The sequence below is a fragment of the Leptonotus elevatus genome, chromosome 4 (assembly GCF_054856555.1).
Source record: "Leptonotus elevatus isolate MCC_2025b chromosome 4, RoL_Lele_1.0, whole genome shotgun sequence".
Classification (NCBI taxonomy): domain Eukaryota; kingdom Metazoa; phylum Chordata; class Actinopteri; order Syngnathiformes; family Syngnathidae; genus Leptonotus; species Leptonotus elevatus.
Window position 1 is genome coordinate 23,883,430 of NC_141242.1, and position 26,787 is coordinate 23,910,216.

Genomic DNA, 26,787 nt, shown 5'->3' on the forward strand with positions numbered 1-26,787 from the left:
CGGCCAAAGTCGTCCCTCACTGGTAAACAATTCTCAGACAACTATTTGAACATCATGTGCCGTAAGCTTTCATAAAGTAAACCGAGCAGGATTAAAAACATTTAAAATTAACCTTATAAAGTTATGTGTGAAATTAATTGACATATTTAAAACAAAGGGGATTTTCACTGTAATTACATTGGTCAACTGTTAATTTGTATAGAATTTTTAGCTGTTTGAAAAAAATATTTATGTGCTGAGTTCAAATACCACTTTGGCCTTGCTCACTCAGGTCATCTTTTCAAACTATGGCCATTTTCAGATTTTTCTATTTATACTTTTATATTTCTAAGTTTTTAACTTTATTTGCTATATTTATACAGTTGCTCATTTTTATCAGTGTCTATTCAGTTAACAGTAAATTATGTTTGTAACATTTGACTACTAAACTTGGCTTGAAAGACATTTATTTATTTATAAGTCAGCAGTATTAACAAAAATCATCAGATATTGTCACAAAAATGTAATTAATTTTGTCATTAAATCTGATTTAAATTGATTTTCATTTTTTTAAATTGGTCTATTCAAAATCGTGACCTAGAGTAAAATGGCAGAATGTGTGTAATTTTATTTTAAGATTTAAACATTTAACCTTTAATAAGAGAGGTCAACATATATCTATGAATATATCTGCTGTATGGATGCTCCAAATTAAGTTTCATTGTTCCCTTGTGACAATGACAATAAATATTCTGAATCTGAATTTGAATCTGTCAAATATACATGCTGGTGAAAATAGACATTAAACAAACACTTATTTAAAGAAAATATGTAGTACTTTAAGTTACAGTTAATATATATTCAAATAAAGCATGTACATCAATATACAAACATGGAATCACAATAAACTTGAGGTTGCCAAAACATCTGTTACTGAGTTCGCCAGCTCGCCGACTGGCGAACTCTACTCCTACACCGTGGATGTGACCCCACCCAGTGTATATACAAGTGTGTGTGGTGTATTAAAATTGGGAGCAGGTGAGATGGAGCAGAGAGGAATGATATCCCCCCGCTCCAATCCACCCGCCTTCCAGACGTGTCAGTGAGTGTATGTGGTCTATTAAAAAATAAATAAGGGGGGCATGGTGGTGCGGCGGGGATACAGATGGGGGACCGCAGCACTGCTTAATACTGCTCCAACCGATGCCCCCCCCCCCCCCAGTTGTGGGGTGCATTAAAATTGGAGGGGAGTTTTAGGGCGAAGACTGTGTCTCCACCCTACTCCACCCTCCCAAAGTGTGTGTTATGTGCCCTATGTGTCTATTAACAAAGTGTATTGTGCAAAACGAATGCAGTGAGTTAAGAGGAGCGACCAGCGGGGCCCCTCGCAACCGGCCGGGGGCAGGAGGCGCACCCGCCCACCAAACACCCACCCACCCCACCCAACCCCCCACCGAGACCCCGGCGGGCATATGGGACCAGCCCGGCGAGGCTACAGGAGCCCGCCCGAGGTGCCAGGAGGCTCACCGGAGCGGGGCAGGCACAACACCCCCACCCGCCCGCTCGGCCCCCGGAGCCCGAGACCCGGGCCATGGATGGAGCCCCCGGCCCAGGGGAGGGGGAGGAAGGCGGACAGGGGAGGGGGACGGGACGGGGGGAGGAGACGACAAGAAGGGCAAGGGGCGGTGGCAGGGCAGCAGAGAGAGGGGGAGGAGGAGGGTGACGAGGGAGAAGGGACAGGGAGGCGGAGGACGGGCGGGGAGAGGCGAGGAGGGAGAGACGGCAAGGGGGAAGAAGGGAGAGGGGAGAGGGAACCACAGGGCACCCCGGAGGCCCACCTGCCCAGAACCTCGTCGCCAGGCTCGGAACGACAGACCGCGCCGGAGCAGTGCCGCCCCGTACAGCGGGTTTCCTGTACTGTAACTGTATAGTATTCCCGAACATTTATTCTTGTGTATAAATGCCAAAAGGTAAGGTAAAGACATAATACGTTTTCTCTCAAGTGCTAGTGCGGATATTTGTTTGCCTATATAGGGGTTGTCACGTCAGTTTGTACTAACATGTTATTTAACCTAGCATGCTAGCTAACCTTATTGATGAGCCTCATGTGAAGGTAGTTTAATTGAATAATTTACCGACTGAATACAGTCATTTATGTAACATGCTTATTGTGTACATACAAGAAGCATGTTTTGGGTGCTTTAAGGGCCTCTGCTTTTTAAGTGTTTTGCTGCCATCCTGTGGCATTAACACAATTTAAAACCCCTGTGGAGGATTCCGTCAATCTGAAGAACAAATGGCAACCTGAACTTGAGTTATAATGAATGTAGAACTCAGAAAAACTCTTTCCTCAGTGTCATTCAATTTTCTGTACATCTATCCAGCTAGTGCAATATAAAGAAACCACAGCACACAATACAAGACCACTGGTCTTTTTCAAACTATTTATTCAACAATATTCAGAATCTTTATAATATTCAAGGATTTGAGGATTCATTTTTATTGTCAGTCTAACAGCATCCAGAAAACCCTCTTTCCGCATCTGCTAGTGAAGATGTCTGTGGTTGTGAGAATGAAAGCTGTACCTCACAATATTCTGAATAGCCTTTACTATCCCTTGAAAAGCCATTTCTGCAGCCATGCTCGTGCCAAGTTACTTCATGTACCACTTGCGTTTTTGTGTGTGTGTGTAGCCTTTATCTTTAAACCAAGATACATTGCAAGCGGACAGGTTCATGAAGCTTCCTTTTCCCACAAAAGACACAGCTCCCCAGATGGGCATAACGAGGCTTCCTAAGTAAGTACATTGGTGAGCCATCTTCAGCAGACAGGAAGTTTTGACTCCAGAAGTCCTCAAAAAGGTGGACCCTGAGGTATTTGAAGCAGGAGACTCCTTCAAATCCTGCTCCACAATTGTGTAGGGAGACGCTGAAGACCACCACCATCTCCTTAAGTCTTTTTCTGGTGAAAAAATAACAAGATTAGCATGTGATGTTCTACCTCCTCTCCGTACTCGGACTCATGGTTGCCTGTGATGTGTTCCACTACCACTGTGTTGTCCGCAAACTTGACTATACAGTACATATACATACAGTGTAACAGTTCAGAATTTCACAGAGAAGTAATAGGTCTGTAGCGTGATGAGGAGTGGGCTCAGTACACAGCCCTGGGGGGATGCCAGCCTGAGGAATAAAGGGGAGGCAAAAGTGTAGTGGATCCTGACAGTTGTTGGTCAGAAAGTCCAGAACCAGTTTCCCAGTGATGGACTTAACTCAAAAATGTTTAGCCTTTGCATCTTGTTCGGTGTGATGATGAGTGATTGTTGAATGTGGAGAAAGCCAGGAAAATCGGGCGGACATTTTCCTATTTTCAAATTTTTGCCAAAATGTCTGGTAACCGTTGCATTAAACTGTCATGAGCATGCAAACTATTCTGATCTGTCCCTTTAAAAATATTTTTATTTTTTACAATACAGTGTGTTGTCTTTCTTGACTGGGCATGGCACAGTTTACTGGGAAGTTAGACAATATGCATCTTTCATGGCAGTGTGTGTGTGTGCGTGTGTGTACATACATCAGGGGATAGCTATACTACACTTAACAGACTCATATGCTTTTCAATGTTCTTAGCATAAGTTTTATTTTTTTACCTTTTTGTACTGTTCTGTGATTTCAGTATTTGGACAAATACAAAACAGTTGGATAAATGTATACCACAAACATACATGTTTCCATTTAAAACAGTTGAAAGACAGTGGTAATCATGCGCTGCTCCAGCATGACGCAAAATCAGGACCAATAGCAATACCGGCACATGTCTGGGGAATAATTTCTACCAGGAAGGAACCAGGCTTTTTGTGACCAGTTAATACTGATTGTATAGCTAACATTTTCCATATTTTTCTATTGTCAATTATACAGTAAATGTGCATTATTTTTACTTCATGGTATTTCCTTTTTCAAACGGTTCCTTGCGATGGGACAATTCCCTCAGCTGAGAAGAATGATGTGAAGTTTTTCCTAACCTTCGTAGCCTTCTTGGTTTAGGTGGTGCCAGGAGGATTTCCCAGGCCTGAGCTGCCCAGTGCCCACCAGTTTCTCGGTTCCGTTCCGCCTTCCACTCGCTCCACGGACCACATATTCAGCAGTCAGCACTTCCGTTGTGTTACAAAATAAGAGCATTATTATTTACAAATTGTATTAGTTTGACAACACAATAACATGATTTTAAAGTCCTATTTATTTAAAAATAAATAACCCCAAATTAAACAAATGACCAATTAAGTACTGTAGTCACTAGGCAAACTTTTCGCATACTATCTAAGTTACTGGCTACTAAACCTATTGAAGACCTGAGAATGAAATGAAAACAGTTGTCAAAAAAACAAGGCTTTTCCAAATCCATCTCCAGTGATTGCCGTTATTAGTAATTAAATTGAAATAGTGAACATGGAAACGATTCATGAAAGTCGAATAAATGTAAAAGTTAGTATTGTATAACTTTTACTTCCTTTTTCAAGTTTACGACACATCCAATATGTTGGCTGTAATGACGCATCACAGCGACGAGCCTATCCGCTGATGGGGTTGCGCTGGGCGCCAAGAAACCAGGAAGTGCTAGTTGTAAACACAGATAAGGAGGTTCCTTTTACTGTTGTCCTGGTGATTTCCACAACTCTTCATATTTTTCGGTGTCAGGCTGGTTTCGAAAATGGAATCACAGTCGTATTTGCCCGTACAACCCGGTGTGTGCATGGAAGAAAATTTCTTTTCCTTGGATGACATTTTGCTTTCGCACGAGCGACTCCCTAGTAGCACAGAAGTTTCTTTTCCTCGGCTTGGTTTCCTAGATAAGTCGAGTGACTCGCCGGATATTCCGATGGTAGGCAACCACTAAAAAGGGGTTAATTGAACTCGATGGAGAAAACGGGGAAGAAGGTCATTATAAAAATGAAGTTTGGGCCATTTTTTCCCCATTCAAAGGAAATAAGTTAAATGTTGCATCCTTAACTGAGGTGGCCTATCAGTTTGCATGATGGCACATTTTTATTTATTAAAGTCCCCTTTATATGGTTTCTTTCACTGAAGGAATGAGAAATGTATGATGGTACTGCCATTGTCTTAATTTCAGATGTTTAATTTAAAACACCACACCCAGCTTTTAGATGCAGTGTGACTGAGGGGGATCTTCATCTGACAGTTGAACAGTTCTTACAATAATATTAACAATGTCTCCTTCACAGGGCACAAAAATGGAGTTTCCTTTGTGGCTGTCCAAGGGTTTGTATGAGCAGAATAAAACGATGCTGTCAGTCGAGCTACCCAAAGTTTATAGAGAAGGCTGGAGGACGGTGTTCAATGCAGACCCCAACGTGGTGGATCTACACAAGTTGGGGCCTTACTATTATGGCCTGGGATCCCAGATGCTGCGATTTGACAGTCCAGAGAACCCAGAAATAGCACAGACGTTGCTTCAGGTAATTTGGCAATAACTACATATCTACTATAAATTCAGCTACTACAGTTACTAATTTGTTTTGTAAACCTCTTGATGCATTCATGGATACAATTACTGGTATTTCCTTATTATGGACATACTGTTTAGCTTACATCAGTAAAACTAAAACAGTAACTGTGCATACCGAGTCAAGGAGGAGAACATACAGTTTTTTCATTTTTTAAAGGGACAGCTAGGGGGTGCAATCGGATCAGAATATTTTGCATGCTGAAGGTTTGCTGCATCTGTTACCAGGTAGATTGGCAATCAATGGCAATGAAACAATAAATTAGCAAGAAAATACATGTGATTATTCGTATTGATAATTTCCCTTGATTTCTGAAATTATATGTACTGTACAGTAAAGCATTTGAAAAATATTTGCTGGTAGAAATTAATTATGAGGTTGATAACCGCTGCAGTATGTCCGGTTAGAACATAGATTGTCCAGGTTAGGCAATGATCAGACCATCTTATCTCTTTCTGTTGTTTAATTGTGGGAAGGGATGGAGGTTTATGTGTGTGGTTTCTGCAAAGCAAATACAATACAATACAAATCAAGGAGGAGCAATTGCGTGGCTATAATACAATGCTACTTAGCTGGGCTACTTAGTGATACATAAAGTCCAAAATAGAAAAAGTATCATTAACTTAAATAAATATATGACTTAGAATTACTGAGAAGGTTGAACATGTAGCGACCAACTTCGTCTGCCTGTCGGTTAGCGTGAGTCTTAACAAGCAGCATAGGTGGCCAAGAACGTGCCTAACTATAATTGAAATGGTGACAATAAACTGACCAACAGAGGGCGCTGCAACCTCAAACAGTTCAACCTGGCTTTTTTAACAGCATTGTAAATAGTGAAAATGTGTTTATTATGGCCCTTTAAAGATGAGGATATAAAAGACATTTGCAGCGCTGTGCTAGCTTGGTAAAGATAGCATGGCTGAAGGAAAGATTCAGGGAAAGATTAAATTGAGATTTTTCTGACAAGCACAGCTCGTAACTGACTGCTTCGTATGACCAGTCATGAGTAGCGTGCCACTTCTGATTGGTGAGCTTGGCGGAATAAGAGGGAGTCTGTATTTATATGTGAGATAAAACAGATTCTGGGTCACTCGGGAGCGCTGAAAAAACAACAACCTGAAGCTATGACAACGTGATCCCATTACAGTACTTGGAATGACGATTTTGATCAAAAAGCAATAAATCGTTCAGCCACGTTGTATTTTGGCTGGTAAAACACAGAACCAGTTCTAGCTCAATCTCTGCTTTAAAAATGAGGCCACTGAACACAACAGTTGAAAGTAAATTGCAAATACTGTGAAGTAACTTTGATTATTGTTCTTTTAGACATTCATTGGGCGTTTCAGACGGACTATGGACTCTTCCCAGAATGCCTACAATGAGGACACCTCAGCACTGGTGGAGCGTCTGGACAGTCTCGAGAAGGTGCTATTCATGTCAGGGCAATGTGGCCTCAACAGCTTCCAGGGCTGGGAGAAAGGACAAGCTTCCCAGCTCTCTGCCTCAAGCCTGGTGCTCAACTACCGCAAGAGGAAGATAACAGACATGCAGTCGTGACCTTGCCTACCAGCTGGAGGAAACCGCTGGCCTAAACGTCAGCAACAGACTCGTCACAGTGCATTCTTGTCCTGCAGAGACTCTACTAATCAGATCAGCTGGGATAGGCTCAAGCCCACCTGTGACCCAAATGAGGATAAGCGGTGTCGGAAATGGCTTGCGTGTATGTTTACTTGTCACGTGTTTTTTTTATTTTTAGGGATTCTTAAAATAAAATGGAGAATATTAAAGTTCCTTTGTCATTTACACTTCTTGCAGTAATAATTTATACATCCGTGATTGCAAATATGTTGTACTTCTCTTGTAGCGTTGTCTTTTATCGTCATCTTCCTGGAGATTATCAATTTGTCGTTTCTTTTTTTTTTTCTATTACTAATGCTCCATTAGCAAAATGACTGTGAGGTGGCTGCATTTATTAACAGTAATTGCTTAAGTGCGAACCTTTGTTTTGCAGAGCATGAATATTGATTAGATTGACCACCCTCTGAGGGCTTTCATTCTAATACCAAAACATTAAAATATTTGTGTATGTTAAATGACACTGGAGCAATTTGATGAAAACATATTGAACAACCTCAGATCACACAAGAACAAAAAAGGAGACAGGTGATGATCAAGACCGGGACGATTCATGGATAGACTACACAAAAAAAAAAAAAAAAGTAAACGTAACATTTTTTTTAAGTTTCCGGCAGCTGGGGAGCCAGAAAATACTGTGAAATAAAAGAAAATTACCTTCTCGTAAAAACAGTTTTTAACTGTAATTTTAACAAGATTGTATGTAATATAACAGTATATGACAAAATAATAATAATGTGATTCATTTTACAAAACATGGGCAATAACTAAAAACAAAAAACGATATTGGATTCAAAATTGCAACAGTTTACTGTTAGGGTAACTCATTTATACAGTGTAACATTTTTACCCCTTACGAGGCTCTCAAACCGCTTTACATTTGGACTCCCAGTAGTCACTCACCTTTTGATGACACAGCATTAGGAGTTCAGTATTTTGCTCAAAGGATACTTCACAGTTCACCAAGGGGATCAAACCCACAACCTCAGGGATATCAGAGGGCCACTCTACCACTGAGCCACGTTGCCAATGGTGTTTTTCAAATTTACATCTCATGAAATGTATACTTGATAGTGCTGATTCCTCAGCAGAGGCAGCATTCATAAGTCCAATTGTTTGCTTTGCGTATAGTTCACCCTCTCAAGCTTTCTATTACCGTTTTTTTTTTTTACGAGAAAGTAATTTTCTGTTATTTCACAGTATTTTTCTGGCGCCCCAGCTGCTGGAAAATAACAGTTTTTTTAAACGATTTTTTTTCTCATTAGATGTCCTTTCAAAATAAATGTTAATACAATGAATGCTACCATTTATAGCATTGGTATCAAACTGTGGTCCTCGAGGGCCGCAGTCCTGCAGGTTTTGGAGGTTTCCCTCTTCCAACTCAAGCTGATTTCAATCAGCAGGATCATTATCAGGCTTATGCAGAATTTGCTGATGAGCTGATCATATATCAGCTGTGTTGGAGAACGGAAACATCCAAAAACCTGCAGGACTGAGGCCCTCCAGGACCGAAGTTTGACACCTATGATCTATAGGACATTACAGAAATTGTAGTTATTTTCAGTTTTTTAAAATTGTGAATTGACAAAGAAATTATGGTAAAATGACACATTTTTACTGTTAATTTCTCAGTATATATAATTTAAAAAAATATTTTTAGGGTTTTAAAGTTGAATTTCATATTTTATTCCAATAAATAAATAACAGACAAATATTTGTGAAATTACGATACAATTGTGAACGTATTTTAACAATCATTATATGTAGCTATTTCTAATGGAGTTTTTGTGTGTGTAAATGAACAGAAATATTGTGTGTGTTTACAGTTACAGTGATTTCATGTTATTTTACATTTGACATGTAAAATCTGAGTTTATTTTGCAAAATAAATGATATTTTTAGAATAAAGAAAAACAACTGTAAAATAAAAAGTACAATTCTGTTATATATAAAAAATATATATATTACAGTGAGTGAGTGAGAAGCAGAAGCAGTTTTTTTCAGGTGGCCCACATCTTTTTCTCTTTTTATAATTCAAAAGTGCTCTGTGCCAAAAAGTGCATTGGAGGATTAAAATGGAAAGTGGCTTTTCTCGTAGCAGCCTCCCACACTGTTGTTATGGGGAGGTGCAAGTCAATTGAATCAAACCATCACAACTCCACAGGTGTAAAAGATTAGCTCGTTAAACTACTGGTAAATTCAAACCCTTCAAATCAAAACCATAAACTAAAGACCAAAACCACCTAAGCAATAAACTAAATCCTAAAGTGGAATATAATCCATTCACAGTGACCACCTGCCACATATTCCTCCACTTGTTCTGGGCCCGGAACCTCTTAAGAGGTGTCTGGTGTCTGTCTCTGTTGTTAATGTTACAGATAGATGTTAATTATTCCCTTGTAGGAGCAGCAGATTTATGTTTATGTTCATGTTATGTTACGGTCCTTTTGTTGAATGATTGTAAACTCCCTGTTTGTGTATTTAATTCAGCACCGTCATGTCTACATATTGTATTTAAAGTAGAGATGTCAATTCATTTTTTAAATCAGATTAATCAGTATTTTAGGATTTTGATTAATTACGATTAATCACTTCAGTAAAAAGGCTTGTTATCCCCCACAAAAAATGCCCGCCAAATTTGAAAAGCACCTATTATGTGTTAATTCATTCGACATTTAATGTTAAGAGGACGTCTTTAACATTTTTGATCCACTGCACACTCTCATCTTCTTCTTTTTCTAATTAGTTAATTACTCGCATAATTTAAAATGAAAAAGAAATGACCCCAGTAGTTTGACATGAACAAATATTCTGAATGTCATACTCAAACATCTATTAAATGACTTTACTTTAAAGCAGGGATTCTTAAACTTTTTTACATTGGGGCTCAACTTTTCCTGTAAAAAGTGGCTTGGGGCCCATTCAGAAATTTTGATTTATGTTGACTTATTATTATGTTTGTATTTAATAACTAAATTAGATCTAGTTAAGGTTTATAAAATCATAATAAAATAACATGAAACAATGTGGTCATCAATGACATTTATTTATGTGTAAACACCCAATAAGATGCCCAACAAGCCAGAATCAACTTCTCAGGAAAAAAAAAGAAGCAGAAACATCTTTACCAGATAAGAATGCACGAAGCGCCTTTCGCTGTTCAACATTTAACAAGGAAACGGTGAGTTATTTCCGCGAGAACATAATTAATTGCAGCGTCCATTCATCTATGAATGTATTCAGACCAGAAAATCCCGTAAGTCCGCTTGTTTGGTCCGTCCGAAAGCGGACTTTTCCCCCCCGTTTAGTGCGGTTCACTGTGCTTTTTGCAAGTGGACGATACAGTATTGCGTAATCACGTCGACCCGCGTGACAATCTGTGCTCGCAATGGACAAAAATGACGTGACCTTAACGCGTAACGAAAACCGGAAATAGAAGAATACATGAAATACCGACATGCTGCATTAACTCCCTGCATATTTTTGGGCGTTATTAGATGAAAGATATTTGCGAGCGCCAAGAGCAGCTCATTCAACGCAGGTTCCGCGATGTTGTTTCTAATTTTGGAACACCCTCGTCGATTGCGTAGAAGGAGCCGTTGCGCTCTACTGCCCCGCCCCACAACATGCTGATAGTAACGTGGCTAAACTGAACACGGAGGATTATTAATGAATTTAGCATAATACTAACGTACAATATTACAGATTGTTGTTGTTTTTTCTACACGGGGAGGGTTGGGGGGAATATTTGGTTTAAAAAAATACCCTTCTACATGTGTATAAAGCCTGCGGCCGTCGCGGCCCACAGTTACAAAACTGAAATTACTTTGCGGTCCACTACTCCACTAGATGGCGCTCGCAGCCCAACCTGGCCCAATGTTTAAGAATCACTGCTTTAAAGCATGTAGTTATATTTATTGTTCAAACACAACCTGTGTTTCCTTTAACATAACCATCCGCTGTCAAGCTAAAAGCTCATTTGCGGTAAAAAATTAATAGTGCTTTAGAGCCGACGTGTTGGGATTTGGGGAATTTTTAAGTGCTAATTGGACAATGAAACGCGATACATTTATGTGATTAATCAATGAATTAACTCTTTAACTTTGACATTTGTATAAATAACTCAGACAGTAAAGATAACAAATTTTAAGTTGAAGTCAAGCACGTCTTCATCTGAACTATCATATCTGTTATACATAGTTCCTGTTGATAATTTATTGTATGCTTGATTTTCAGAGAAATTATAGTGTCTCGGTTTTTATTTTTTTTAAACCTGTGGCCCCCTTACTATACTGCTGTGTTGTGCTCGGCTATGTAACTTATATTGCATAACACAATGGCACACCTTTTGTTGTGCTCTTGAATGAGGTATTTCTTACACTCTTAGAGGAATGACTTCAACCTTACTTTTATACACTATGGCGCCATTATGGTTCAGTTTTAAGTGTGAATTTGGTTTGTAGGTGGAACAAAATAACACTGACAGTAAATGTCTGTGGGCATACAGTGTCTATTGCAAACCTTTGTGATTGTGTGGGGCAATCTCAGCCAAGGCTTTAGCGAAAGCAAAGGGCAGACTAAGGGCTTCAATCCAAGAATCTGTCAGACATTAATGCTGCCTCTGGCTACTTTCTACTTTAAGGACGTCTGACGTTTGGTATTTGCCGTGAAACATTTTGTATACACAAAGGCTGAATAGACCCCAGAGGCTATTCCTTTGTTCCTGTCTGCCTTCCTTGTCCTTTCACTTGTACATATACACGTCTACATTGTTGTGACTGTTTACATGTTTTCTCATTCATACAAATACATTTTCTTCATGGGATAGTGATATTGTGCTGGAAGTGTTGCTATTCAATTACCTCCAATCATGGCTGTAGCCTATCATGTTGATGTTGAATGTTACTCATTTATGACTTTGTTTTATTTTTGCAAATATTTTTTTTATAGATTAATTAGCCAAATGTGGCTTTGGGCAAGTGCCTTTCATTTGCCGTCTCAACTCGAAATTGAATTGATTTTCTTTGTGGTGGTTTGTGTGTGCTTTGTCACTTTTAAGATTCGGGGCAATCAGGCTTATCTTCACCCGTGGTTGTCAAGCTAATGGTAAATGGCACTCCATTTACATAGTGCTTTGCTTTTCCACCTTACAGGGCTCTCAAAGCGATTTACATTTGGACTATATTCACTTACTGATGATGGCATCAGGAACAACTGTGAGTTCAGTATCTTGCTCAAGGATACTTCGACATGGTCACAATGGCCTGGAATTGAACCAACAACCTCAGTGTTGAAAGATGACCACTCTACCACGGAGCCACACCACCCTTAATGAATTCTATACATGCCATTGACCCATAGTAGGTGGGGTGGGATGAATGCTGATGTCTCTAAGCATGCAATAATTTGAAATACCTGCAAAGGCGTCCAGGCCTTTATGGTTTCTAAGCCGTGTCCAGGAGACTTGGATGGGGACAAGGTAGTGGTCTGTGGTCACTACCTGCATTCGTTTATTAGTGCTGTCCCTCTAACTGCCTCTATTTACCAATTGTTGTTGATCACTTTTGTTGTTGGACAGGTTGATATGCCCAAATTGTGTTTAACTTTTAATTACCGGTACATAGTCATTGTTGGTTTGGGGACTTCTTCAGGTTGACAGACTCACAAGAACACCTCTTGTGCGCTCAAAACACGCCTTTGTGTTTAGAATTTCTTCTTCCGTTCTTGTAATTGTGACACAAATCTAAATCCTATGCCTTGCAGTTTGAGATCAGGGTTTACGTGATTTTTTTCCCCCCTTCTGATTTATTCATCATGTGTCTATTGCCCCAGCCCTACTATTGTATGCTCATTATTAAAAGTCCTTCTTCTGTGGTTTGTCTAACCTAAATAGGCTATTTGTGTATATATCTATGAGTTGAAACACCCAGTTAATTTAACATTGCGCACAATTAGATTGATTCTGTGGTTATTTTGAACCCATGTAGATATTTTGTATCATCATTTAAATTGATTCTTTTTTGCCTTCCCTGCTGATTTTTAATCCTATTTCCAATACTGTATTAAACTGAAACAATTTCCTGGTACAGTATTCACATCTCCTTAAATCAAGCCTCTCTCCTCAAGTCTCCTGAGTTGTAGCCCCAGAAGCGTGAGTGTAAGAAAAGAATTAGAGCTGAAGACAAAGAGAGCAGGAGAAAGAATGCATGTCAGGAGGAGCAGAAAAAGGGAAGAGACGAGAAGAGTAACAGGCAAGCACCGCGTCAGCCGGCCACATCTCAACAATGAGGTGTGAGGATTAACTGTATCTGAAGCAACGCCCCCGCTATGCTCTCAAAATGTGTATTATCTCCCCTAACAACCCCAGGCCCCATCGGAGGAGCAGCTCGTAGCCTGTGGCATATTGTCAGGACTGGGAGAAGAAGGAAGTCCTTCACGCTACTTTTGGCTTCACTTTGTCATCTGTAGCAGGTGGCATACAGTCATGAGGACAAAATAGGCATGCTATTTGCTAGCTGATGATTTACTGTATGCGTCTGACTATGCAATATTGAGTCAAGTGGGTGATTTATTTTGGACACTAAAAGATTAGGATGCATGATGATGCAATTTGCGAACAATTCACATGTATAAATTCAGCTGTGATAGTCCGTGATCCTTGTTCGTCTCCGTGTGCCCTGCGAATGGTTGGCAACCAGTTCAGGGTCTACTGCCCAAAGCCAGCTGGGATAGGCTCCAGCACCCCCGTGACCCTTGTGAGGACAAGCGGTTAAGAACATGGATGGATGGAGAGTCTGTGGTCCGTGCATTTGGTACCTAAATCCAGCGGTGGCTAAACCTACAATAAAAAACGGCCTTGTCCATAAAGTGGTAGTAGTAATTTACAGCGTAACATAGTGATGAGTGATGATAATAATAACACCAGCAACAGCTGTTAACACCCAGAGGTCAGTCTATCTGCCTGTGTTCTAGCTCACTGTGAGTTCCTGTGGCATTACTGCACATAGTGTGCTTTTAAGCAGAGTCAATAGAAATGGATTTGGAGGCCACTCATGCCACAGGGTGGTAGTTGTGTTTGGCACCATTTTTAATCCCTGCCTATATGTTTTAATAGTGTTTCTTTCATATTGCATTATTAAATACTTACAGATTTAAGAAAGATCAGAAATTTGCATCAATGAGGGTTGGCAGGTCAGGAGTCTGCAACCTTTGGCTCTGGAGCCACATGTGGCTCTTCAGTCCCTCTCCTGTGTCTCCCTGTGGAGCTCTAAAAAAAGTAGTAGAAATAAATATTTTATATACTGTATATATATATAAATATTTTAAATAAAATATTCTTTAAATGAAAAAGGGAGACGACAAAGTTTGCAAAATGACCTAAAAATGTTGATTAAAAAAATCTCCATGAAATTGCTAAATGTCAGAGAATTTAATAAAAAAAAGGCAGAAAAGAAAATGTTCAAAAAGTAATGATAAAATGTCAAAAAAGAAAAGAAGAAATCCCGAAAATTACCATAAAATGACCATAAAATTGCCCAAAATGTCAAAAAACTGATAGCAAAAAAGGCAGTAAAATATGTACAAAATAGCTACAAAAATGTCCCAAAAAGGAAGAAGAGAGGCAGAAAATGTCCACAAAATTGCAAAAAAAAAAAGTCAGAAATTTGAAAGAAAAGCAGAAAAGTCGAGAAATTTATGAAAAATAAAGTATGAAAAAAATATGTATCCAAAAACGGAAGACAAAAGGTGGAAGAAAAATAATCCCAAAGTATTGGACGCTGCATATTTTTCTGTTTCTGGTGCAGCTCTAATTAGCTCTTGGGCCCTCAGTACATTAGACTAACACTAACATACTGTTTCGTTCATCACATTGTTCAAATGTTTTTTTTGTTATTTATTTTGGCCTTAAGTGGCTCTTTTGACAGCAAAGGTTGCTGACTCCTGGTCTAGGTTGATATTGAGTTTGGTTGAGTGGTTTGAGTCCAAAGAGCTGGAGCAACTTTGTTTTAATATCAACAGATTATGAACAGGTTGTGGCGATTAATTTTTTCTATGCCAATTATTGGCCGGGCCGATTATCAGCGTCGATATTCTGCATTTTGATGAACACAAGAAACCTCTTCCATCATTTTACAGTCAATATACAGTATAAGAAAATGTTTAGATTTTGTTGCGAGATAGTGTGACATGCATCAACCGATAGCAATAGAAGACACAGTCTGAAAAGCTGCTGTCACTTTATTTAGGATGGATCCAACTGAAGAGATACTGTAAGTGGCCATTTGTAGCAGCAAAACGCTTTGAATGTGATACTTTATTTGTACTTTAACTGTTCTGCTTTATTTATTTATTTATTTTTTTGCTGTAGATGACTTTTGGAGCACAAATGAATTTTGATGGATACACTGAGAGATTGCAGAGATTGAGTTTGTGGCTGCCAAGTTACAGTTTCTATTGCTGTAGGGCGGTTCAGACCTAGTGACTGATTGACTGTTAAATCTCAACAAAAACCTCTTCACACAGAGAAAATAAAAATACTGAATGGCTTCAAATTCAATTGTACAAACCCCAGTTCTAATGAAATCGGGACATTGTGTAAAACATAAATAAAAACAGAACACAATGATTTGATGATTTTTCCACTGTAAATTCAAATGAATAAACAACAAAGACAAAATATCCATTGATCAAACTGATACTGAAACTGAGGCTTCTTAAAAGGCTTTAAAAAAAATTTGCGGCGCCAGCTAGATTTGTTGTTGTTTTTTGGTCCAGTACCTGTATTGCTCTTTCAACATTTTTGGATTGATGACCTTTGGTATAGGATTAATAGTGGTTATAGTAAGGTAATATGTAATCCACAGTATTGTCTACACCCAATATAACTGAAATACAGTGGAGTTTATTAACTGTAAATGGAATTGCTCTATTGATCATAAAAATCAGATTACAATTAAATGTGATTAGTATTTGAGTCATAAATGTGTCTGAGAGTACACTGTTGCTCCACTAAAGACTACTAATCATATGGACATATTTATATAACCAACAGTTATATCAACTTTTAGAAATGTCTGTAAAATCAAATCTAAACAAATCAAAAATGCTGCACGTAGTTTGTGTACACATTTCGAGAGTCCAGCATCCCATTATGGTGTTATGCATGCAAGATGGATGCTCCATAGATTACTGATGCCATTTGTTCTATAGATGATTTTTTTCCCCCCTGTCCATGTTCCTAACATTTAATGACAGGTACCCAAACATGGTCAGCTCCTTTAATGTCAGCGTCAACGAGACAAAAAGACCCTAGTGGGTGCCTGCAGGCTGTTGCACGTTGGCGTGTGGGTGTGAGTATGTCTCAGTAACACTCTGTCAGAATTGGACGTGCAGAACGAGGCAGTGTGCTTCTTACGTGAAAAAAATATTTTCTAATTTTGATAGTATGCCGTGAAAGGCATTTACAATTTTAGAGCTTGCGTTCATCCGCCAACTCACAGCTGCAGTGTCCTGCTTTCGAGAATGAGATTAACGCACAAATATGTCACCAGGCAACGCGCTCACTCAAACTGCATTCCCTCCGCCTCAGCTCCATCACTTTGCCTTCATCTCTTTCGGGTCTACTTCTCCCTTCGCCTGTTGTGCTCTGGTATTCATAGTGCTGCATTTCTGCTGAAGCCACGTGTTCTCTGTTTATCATCAAAAAGAAGAGAGAGAGAGAGAGAGAGAGAGAGAGAGAGAGAGAGAGAGAGAGAGAGAGAGAGAGAGAGAGAGAGAAGAGAGAGAGAGAGAGTGAACACCTCTCTCTTTTTCTCTCTTCTAGTGCATCCATTGCCCAGACAGACCCACATACCCTCAGTTACATACACTCTTCCAATCCTCAGCAGCCTCAGGGAGATATATTCGACAAGAGCAAAATCGCAGAATCTACCGATCAGAGAAACTCTTCGCAACACCACAGGTAAAATGAAGCGTTATCTCTTCACTATATGAAAATAGCTTCAGTTGATTCCTGATCGTGAGCATGATATTTTAAATGATATATCGTGGAAGGTGAACATGGAGCTATATACAGTATATGACTGAGGACAACAGGCTAAGGTTATCAAAATGAGGAGCAGATTATATATATTTTTTTTAGCAGGACGTATGAAAATCGCTGCTGATTTTTTTTTTTTTTTTTTTGGGCAGCGCAGACTCCACCACATAAAGAGCTCTCAATGCCAGACTCTGCATTGGCACGAATAGGGTGTTGACAGTGAATGTATTGAACTATGGAGCACCATAGTGCACCATCTATCTACAGCACACCATAGCTCCCATTAAACACACACACACACACACACACACAAAATCCAATGAAAGTCTTTTAAAATTGTTGGCTTATATGAAGCTTTTCCCAAAGAACGCCACGCTAATTCCATTGGTGTATAATTAATATGATTTAAAATATGGTTTGGGTTTAATGCAGAGAGAAGAATGATTGATCAGGTGTTTGCATAAGCAGCCCTCTTGCCTAGTTTTTGTTTCCATAGTTCGGTTAATCAAACAGGGTGTATAGTATTGTGTGAGAGTTTTTTTCCATTCACACACAGAACCTTTTATATATATATATATATATATATCTTATAGCTGTAAACAAAAAAAAATTATTTACAATTTTACACCGACTGTACTTTCATTCCATGAAATTGTCCCAGAAGTTGAGCCTGCCACCTCATCGCAGATCTGTTTTTTTTATTTTAGCTTGAAGTTTATAAATAGAATCATAATGAGTGTACCCTTCTGTTTTTGCTCCAACACAATGCTTGACAGAGCCGATGAGTGATTATACCTCACCACTGTTCTACGTACACCGTGTATAGACATGGGTTTTTGTTTAGCTAGAACATTATAATAGACATCATTTGTTGTTGATCGCATGACCATATATAACCAGAATGTCACACCACAGACCAGTTTTTTCTTCTTCCATATTTACAGACTGATTGCTTGGCTTGTAGAATGATAAACAGACAGGCATCACCTCAACTTTGGACACGTGACAAACCATACTGTATACATTGACGCTGATGGACAGGTTGAAGTGGAGTGAATTTTGAAGTGATTGATTTGTGTGGGTTTTAACAGGTAAATCTGAATTTCAGTATTGTACCACCAGCACATTGTTCCACAACATACCAGGCAGAATCGAGCTCTACTGGATGCAGTAATTGTTGTTGTTCACCAGAAAACAACATATCGTTGCTGCTATGTGAAAAACACTTACCTGTATGTCCATTTTTTCTCTCCATTTTTTTTATTTTTTAGGTTTTTGGAATGTGTGCATTCAGTTTCAACCCAAAAACATAATAATAAAAAAATTTGACATACGTTTTTTTTTTTCACATAGCAGCGACGATATGCCTCTAAATAATGTCATATATGCTCTACTACACTTGTGTGTGGTATAGTAGTTGTTTTTAGGTTTATAATTACCAAAACATTAATGCTAATTTTTGTTAGTCGGATCCATCTGTGACTGCCCGTTAGCTTTTTATGCTAGCATTAAGCTAGTAGAAAATTGCATGGTTTGGTTGAACAGTTTGGTGTTTGAAGACAAAATGTTTACTGTACATATGCTCTCTGTTTAAATATGTTGCTGCCCTGCGTGAGAGAGTTGGAACAGGCAATACTTTAATAAAGTGATACTTGGAAAACACAAAACAGTGATTCTCAACTGGTGGGTCAGGACCCAAAATTGGGCTATGGATACATTTTGGGTGGATTGCAGGCAGCTAGTAAAGAATTACATACATTTGAATTCAGATTTTTATTTTTTTCAGAACATTAGCGGTACCAAATTCCCACAATATTGGGTAAGTGTCAGAAAATGTGACACATGCTAGTGGACGTCATAGTTAGCATTATGCTTTTTGGCGGTATATGTCAAACTCATTTCAAACTTTATTTAAAATGTAACATACTATATACATGTACTTTCAGAGGCTAGTTTTTGAACCAAAAAACAAAAGCTTTATTATTAATAGGAAGATGCCGGTTCCATGGCGAGAACAGTTGAGAACTACTGTTTTAAAAAATGTGTCTTATTAAGTTTGAACATGGTTAAAATTTTTGGGAAGGGTACTATTTTTGTCAATTCTTTAGTGGTCTTTTATTATAATTATTAACTGAAAGGCAGTTGACTTTTTTGTTCAAACAGTCTTTAAAAAGATTAGAATTCAATTGAGTTATATAAGGCCTTTTAGCCCCTTGCACTTGCAAATGTACCCTGTCAGGAGCATTTTGTGGTTCGGAAAATAAAGTTGCTTTGCTTGCTTAGTAATAGGAGGACATTTAACACAAGTGCCCATATTTGTTAGTGTTACTTACAGAACATATACTAGTGTTTTTCAAGCTTTGCAAGCTTGCTCACAGTTAGTTGTGCTTGTAAGCAACTCTTGTTGCTACTTGAAGCCCACTTTCAGCTCGCACCTCCACCCCTCCTCCACTGCATGGCATTTGGAACAGCTGAACAATGGAGGTTGGCAGCGAGTGAGCTGCTTGGAAAAGCATTGTTATTAACGTGTTTAGCATGCTGATTCAGCCCCTCTATGCTTGATGCCAATCTACACTCTTCTCTAACTAGTTTTACTGCTTCTTATATGGTGTCAGGGCTGGACTGGCCATCTGGTATACTGGGCAGATGCCTGGCGGCCCGGCCTCTTTTGGGGCAGATGCAGTGCTTTTAATTATTATTTTCCTACATTTCACCACAAGAGACTGGCCTGCAATTTAGAAGGTCCAATCCATTAATCCATTTCCAATATAGATAGCAGCCAGGCTGGGCCGGGCCGGCGGGCCTAAGACAAAATGCAAGGGCTGATTTTTTTTTTTGTGTGTGTGCCAGTCTAGCCCTGTATGATCTGACACAAACTTGAGTCCAGTATAACTTGCCTGTCCCGTTGTCCAGGAACCTGGAAGCCTGGTCATACAGAGGATCTAACAATATTATTATTAAATTAATCACAACACAGAGCCATATGGGCTTCTTCTTTTCCAACCAGTGGCGTTATTGTCTATTTGTCCCATTGTGTCAATTTATTAGCAAAGCACAGTTGTCCATCCTGCATTGGTTCTGCTGCAGAAGTAAACAATTAAATAATGCTAACAAATCCCTTGAAAATTCCCCATGGTTATGCAAAAAAAAGGACAAAAATACAACAATCTATTTTAAAACAGTTCTTCAGCCACAACAGACACTGGAACAGATCACTGAAATAAGACTGGGAGAAAAGCCAGGGCCACTGAAATACAAAATTCCTTCTTGGTAGCAACCTACACTAAGCGTGATCGTAGCCAGGACAGAGAGGCCCTCTGGTGGGTCCCAAGAGGGCAACCATGTATTTAAATATTTACTTCTTTCCTCATTTATCAAAAACTGGTATATAGCTCTCATTCTCTTGGCATTTAATGCCACAGTGAAACTGGTACATGCACTTGTCAGCAGTTTTGGCTAATATACTACATAAAAACACAAATAAGACTATCAGTTATATTATCTGGATTTGTTAGTTATTTTTTATTGTTTATTTTGCAAGTTCAATTAGTTTTTTAATAAAAAATGGATGCAACTATACTAATACAATAACGAGCTATATACTTGAGTGAAAATGTTTGCGCATGAGGGGGTTTGGTAGCACTAACCTTTACATGAATATGTTTATATAATAGCACAATCCACATTTATGACACAAATGCAGACCTAATTCAGTTAAAAAGAAAGAAGAAAAAGAATAAAGCCTAGTTTTTGTCAGTTTAAAAAAGTTATCATCAGTCGTCAGTTTCTAAAATGATTATTTGAGTAAATTTATTTTTAATTTTAATGTGCAGTTGTGCTCATTTTTAAGACTGGCCGTTTTAGACAACTTGTAGGTCATTTTGGATTAGCTGAGCCATTATCATTACACGCAATTCATTCTGGTCCTCGTGTCAACGGGTGTCAGGTGTTGAAACTAGTAACAGCGCCTGCACGGAAAAAAAAAGCAGCACCGATAATGGGTGAATGTTTTCCCAACTCGTCACTGCTGGTTTGGGTGTTGTTATTTTCTGACAACTGTCTAAACGTGCTTTCACACCGATACGAGGCCTTCTCTGGTCAGAATCACATGATGGATTTGTAATCAATGTCAATCAATCATTTTCTGACTGTGATCAATTTCTAATTTGTTTGTAATAAAACATTTATCAATAGTGCAGGAAATGTTTTGACATTGTAATTGTAAAAATAACCACTATAATAAGCCACTGTAATTATCTAATTAAAACAGCTCTTCATTATTGCATAAGATTTGTTATCCTTCGTATGTTGCCCATTGTATCTGAAATTCCATCTTGGCTTGCAACTGTCCGTTTTTATATTCTGACAGCCTTAAAGAATCTGTTTTACATAAGTTACGCAATTATTATCATAAATGTTGTTGTTTTTTGCAAAGGAACTTTGGTGATTGATTAGGAGATTGAGTGGAGTGAGGATTATGTTATTTTATTCATTATTATTATTCATTTTCCTTTGTGTGTAGGCCTATCACGATAAGAAATTTTGCTTGGCGATAAATTGCCCCCGAAATTATTGCAATAAATAATAATATTGCGGTTTTCATATAATTTTTCAACTAATATAATTATAATGGTATAATAAATAATTCCAAAGAATTCCCACACATGAACAGTTACGTTCGGCTTTGATATCAGCTCCATTTGTCCGCATTATTTCCAAATGATGGCTGTTTCTACTACTCAGGGGCCCTCACGTTGAATCTGATGCGCCAAATGCGCCGATGTTGTGCCAAAGTAGTTACCCCAGAAACATTTTTTATCCCCCGCCGCGGGACCTTATAACGTTTACCACATAAAAGTGGCGATTTTTTGTAAATGTTCCTTGTTCCTAACCATAACCTTAAACTTAAAAAAAACATTAACATTCATCATTCGTTTGAGCTTTTTCTATGTATGCTGTGATTTCCTACTGCATGCGTGGTCATTGAACGTACCTAGAGTCCATTGCATAATGCAAGCGTGTTCTTGCTTTTCTTTTGTTTACCTGCGATAAATATTATTTTTCTTGTTACAAAAGCTTGTTTCTAAAACTCAAAAACACACGTGTCTTCTTGAAAAACAAAACACAAACAGCGGCACAGGATACAGATTTTTTCGGGGGTAACTAATTTGGCACAGCACCGCCTCCAAGAGTGCGTGGCAAGATGATTCACTTCTCAATATGCTAAACATGGTTTCGGAATCAGTCGTGGCAGGAAAGTTAACTTATTACCCACCCAGTGTATTTGGTAAAGCCCGTATCTCACTGAGCAGCACAGGATTGCGAGCGTGTGTGCATGTAGAGATTGTTGCTTTTTCGGCAGGCTTCGAAGCACAAGCAATTAATAAAAACAACGGCGATAGCGGTGGTGCGCTGTTAGCAATAATGCTATATGGCTATTAGCAGCGCACAAACGAGAAAGAGAATTGTGTGTGCTTATGAAGATGGGTCTCATGCGAACCAAAATGTTTGAACTTATTTTAAAAGCAACTTTACGGGCTCCGAGTGGCGGAGTGGTGCCGTAGGTACAGGCGGCGCGGGTTCGCTTACCCGCCTAGGAGACCATGTTTGTGTGTGTGCGTGAGTGAGTGAATAGAAGGAAGGGGAAAAAGCCTCTTTACGTGAATGCGTGAATGTCACTGACATATGTAAACAGACACACACGTACATGGCTGAGAATTATCGCGTCCGGCAAATTTATCAAGCAAATTTTTTATTATCATGCAATTAATAGTTTTTTTGCTTATTGCGGCAGCCCTATTTGTATATCAAAATGTCCTTTTCCCTGGTGACCTGCTGTATAATGACTGATATCTGCTTCATCCAATGATGTGATGTGATGTGTCAACAGTGACAGCACAGTCAGACCATGGAGTAAGGGACTTAAATAGAAACCCAGTGGGTATGTCCGGCGAAAAGCCAGTCGACCATGTTAGTCGCTTGTATTGGGTGTTGAGGGCTATTGCTTCCTTCTCTGTGGACTCGAGTAAAACCAAGAAGCAATAGAGGTTTATTCGGAAATCCATTCATCCAATCAGTGCACTTCACTGAGCATTGATAACTTGACATCTGGTTGTCTGTTCAGTTCAGGAAGGACTCCAACATTCACTACCTTCCCCCTTCAGTTTATTACTGGTAGCTACCTACTGTGACCGTCTGCCCTGCTGGCATACACACCGCTTTCCTGTCAGTGAACCACGAGAGCGTTCGTGTCGTTAAAAGATTCTCACTGACCATGTTAACATGCACAAATTAATTAAACAAAATCGTTGCTTCTCTCCAGCTTCACACACACTTCTCCATGAAGTCCATTCACTGTATAGTATTGTGTTTTACAGTATTTGATCTTTCCCCAAACTATGCTGTGCCAAAGTAGTTACCCCCGAAAAAATTTGCTACAGGCACCCTTATTCCCGAACCAGGCTTGGGGAGTAACGGAATACATGTACCGCCGTTCCGTAATCAGATTGCAAAAAAAAAACAAAAACTGTATTCCATTACAGTAACAGGATTTTTTTTAATTGTAATCAGATTACAGGTAAATTTATTAAAAATGGGGATTACTTCAAGAGATTACAATTTCTACGATGAGAGAGAGTGCGAAAGAGAGACAGAGAGAGAGACAGAGTGAGAGAGAGAGAGAGAGAAGGACAGAGTGAGAGAGAGAGAGAGAGAAGGACCGAGTGAGAGAGAGCGCATGCACGCCCTCGCGAGTGGGACCGTTGCTACATGTCGGGGAGGTGGGAACGAATAAACGAACTGACTAGTCGTGTCCTCCACACGCGGGCAGTTTGAAAAAGCTTCACGGACGGGAGGAGGAAATGGCAACCGATATTCACTGGAACTTACTCGGAGCGAAAGTTTGAGCAGAGTCCAGCGGCATGCTACGCGCTGTAGCTTCTTGCTAGCTACCCCGCTAGCCTACAACCATAATGTGCGTTACACCTTCCAAACACATTTCCTCCCACCAATTCACTATTTAAACATCATACACAACATATACACGGCTAAACTTGTGACTGGGATAAAAGTTCATTTTGCAGTTGATGTCACACATCATCATCCTCATTGGATGACTATCTATCTATCTATCTATTTATCTATCTATATCTATCTATCTATCTATCTATCTATCTATCTATCTATCTATCTATCTATCTATCTATCTATCTATCTATCTATCTATCTATCTATCTATCTATCTATCTATCTATCTATCTATCTATCTATCTATCTATCTATCTATCTATCTATCTATCTATCTATCTAACTGTGAGGTGTGGTTGCTTTCAGTGACAGTTCGAAAACAGCATATGGCCTTTAATCAATCAATCAATCAATCAATCAATCAATCAATCAATCAATAGCCTACATGCTTTTTAATTACACCAGGATTTTTGCTATTTGTAGGCTGCCCGGGTCCCTATCACCCGCAAATAGCAGGGGCACATTGTATATAATATATATTGTGGTGATATTTATTTTTATTTTGTCTTCATGAACATACTCAATATTGGAGTAATCCAAAAGTAATCCAGTTACATTACTTTAATATTATGGTACTTGGATTACGTTACCAACTACATTTTTTAGCCGGTAACTTGTAACTGTAATGTATTACATTTTAAAAGTAACCCTCCCAACCCTGTCCCTAACCCACTGACCTCAACATCACAACACTCCCAAACTGCTAAAACAGTTCTTATTATATTAAAAAAAAAAAGTCTTCCTTTCAACATCTTAATGCTTCACCTCACAGCTCTCTTTGGCACAATCAACCATTAACTTCTCTCCTTGCTAAATACCTGCTTTCACGTCGCTGGCACAGCACTCTCCTGGTTCAGATCCTAACAGACAAGTGTTCAACTACGGAACATCAACAACTGCATCTCCTCCACCACGCCCCTCCATTCCTTTCCCAAGGTGTCCCCCAGGGTTCGATGCTTGGTCCTCTCCTGTTCACCTCCTTCATCTCACCACTCAGTAACATCACTCAGGGATCACATCTAGATTTACATTGCCACCTAATCTATCACCACACAACCTTCCCCACATTTACAAACTGCCTCTCAGCAATCTCAATTATGACAAGACCAAAATAATCATCATTCAAGATTCCCTCACCAATAACACCACAACTTCAACATCTTTGTCTCTAACTTCACATACTCAACTATAACCTGTAATTTGAAACACACCCACAATCAAACCGAGCAATTACAACTGGGTTCGTTCACCTTCTCCACCACAGAAACTCAAGTACACACATTCATCACTTGCCTAGGAAGGTATTTTTCTAGCAGAACTGATGGTGTGCCTGTGCTCAGCCATGTCACTGTTAAAAATAAACAATCAAGAATGTGACCTAAAAGTAAGTCTTTGCTTTCCCATCCCTCTGGAATTCCCTTCCCTTGACACGTTTGCATCTTTATCGAGCAAGGCACCTATAAATTACAGCTCATAACCCACTGGTTCAAAATCACCTAAACCCAAACGTTTTACTATCTTTGCTTATTATTGTTGTTTTAATGTGATTTAATGCAATATGTTTAAATATATTGTACAACATTATTAATATTACTAAATAATTAATTAATATTTTTTTATTCTTATTCTATTATACGTTATCTAAAATCTAAATTTTTGTGCAAAGGAAATTTATTTTGGCTACAACGGAGAAAAAGAAAATTCAGATATAATTTTTTTTACATTACTCTGAATTTCACTTTGTAACAAATCGCCTAATTCACTAATTCACCTCATAATTGACGCCAACTAAAAATGTAAGGCTGATGTGACGATAAGAGGGAATTCAATGCATTCTGATGACTTGCTTTCATTTAATATTTGAAACAAATAAGCCATTATTTTAAATTCATTAATCATTTAGTGAATCCGTGACACTGTCTAAATGTGTGTGCTCTTTCTTACGTCAAAGTATGTTTCATTCAACACTGCTGCACTTTTTTACGGATGGCCTTGGTACTTACTGATAATTCTCTTCCTGTAATACTAATTTAGGCCGACTTTCATTAGGGTGACAATGAAGACATTTGTTTTCCTTTTTTTGCGGTTGACATTGACTAATAAAAGAGACTTCTATTTATGTCCATTTAAATTCAAATGTGAATAGAGAAAAAGCAGTTTTGATGTATGTGTGCCTATTTGTTGTGTGGATTTGCTTAAGCCCGTATCTCACTGAGCGGTGAAGGCTTGCAAGCATGTAGCGAATGTTGTTTTTTGTCACGGCTCGTTTAAGGTTGCAGAAGCTTGCAAATACATTTGCCAAGCATTTTAAACAGTTTTGATGGTGGCAAACATTTTTTCTTGTCGCCATTAAATTTTGAACATTTCAACAATTTCTTTTTTTAATTTTTATTAATTAGTGAAAAAAAAGATCAGCAGCAGTTACAACGACTGTTATTGATTTTTTGTATTTGATGTGCTCTCTTCGCATTCTGTTGCTTGGCAACCTGGTCCATTCTTAATTTGCATCGTTTCTAAGTGTCCAGTTATGACCAGGGTATTCTGATTAAATTCCTTATATTGGATTTATTAAAAAGTGAATACA

At 38.7% G+C, this 26,787-nt stretch overlaps 2 protein-coding genes and 1 long non-coding RNA gene across 5 annotated transcripts in view; 2 read left to right on the plus strand and 1 right to left on the minus strand.

Moving 5' to 3' along the window:
* Nucleotides 1–2,409: 2,409 nt before the first annotated feature.
* On the minus strand, nt 2,410–4,576 carry LOC147176312 (uncharacterized). Its single transcript, XR_015094613.1, has 2 exons — nt 4,004–4,576; nt 2,410–2,940 (listed from the first exon to the last, which is right to left on the minus strand). It is a non-coding gene; the product is annotated as an uncharacterized LOC147176312 (long non-coding RNA).
* Nucleotides 4,577–4,587: 11 nt separating this feature from the next.
* Nucleotides 4,588–7,320, plus strand: gins3 (GINS complex subunit 3). Its single transcript, XM_086073983.1, has 3 exons — nt 4,588–4,860; nt 5,222–5,455; nt 6,830–7,320. Exons 1-3 carry the CDS (start codon nt 4,690–4,692, stop codon nt 7,058–7,060), a joined length of 636 nt encoding a protein of 211 aa, XP_085930109.1. The 5' UTR covers nt 4,588–4,689; the 3' UTR covers nt 7,061–7,320.
* Nucleotides 7,321–16,939: 9,619 nt separating this feature from the next.
* ndrg4 (NDRG family member 4) overlaps nt 16,940–26,787 on the plus strand; it is a 47,406-nt gene continuing 37,558 nt past the window's right edge. For all 3 annotated transcript variants that reach the window (XM_086074501.1, XM_086074503.1, XM_086074502.1), the window contains exon 1: nt 16,940–17,099. The gene's annotated coding sequence lies outside the window, so the exon portion shown is untranslated. The remainder of the gene's footprint in view (nt 17,100–26,787) is intronic.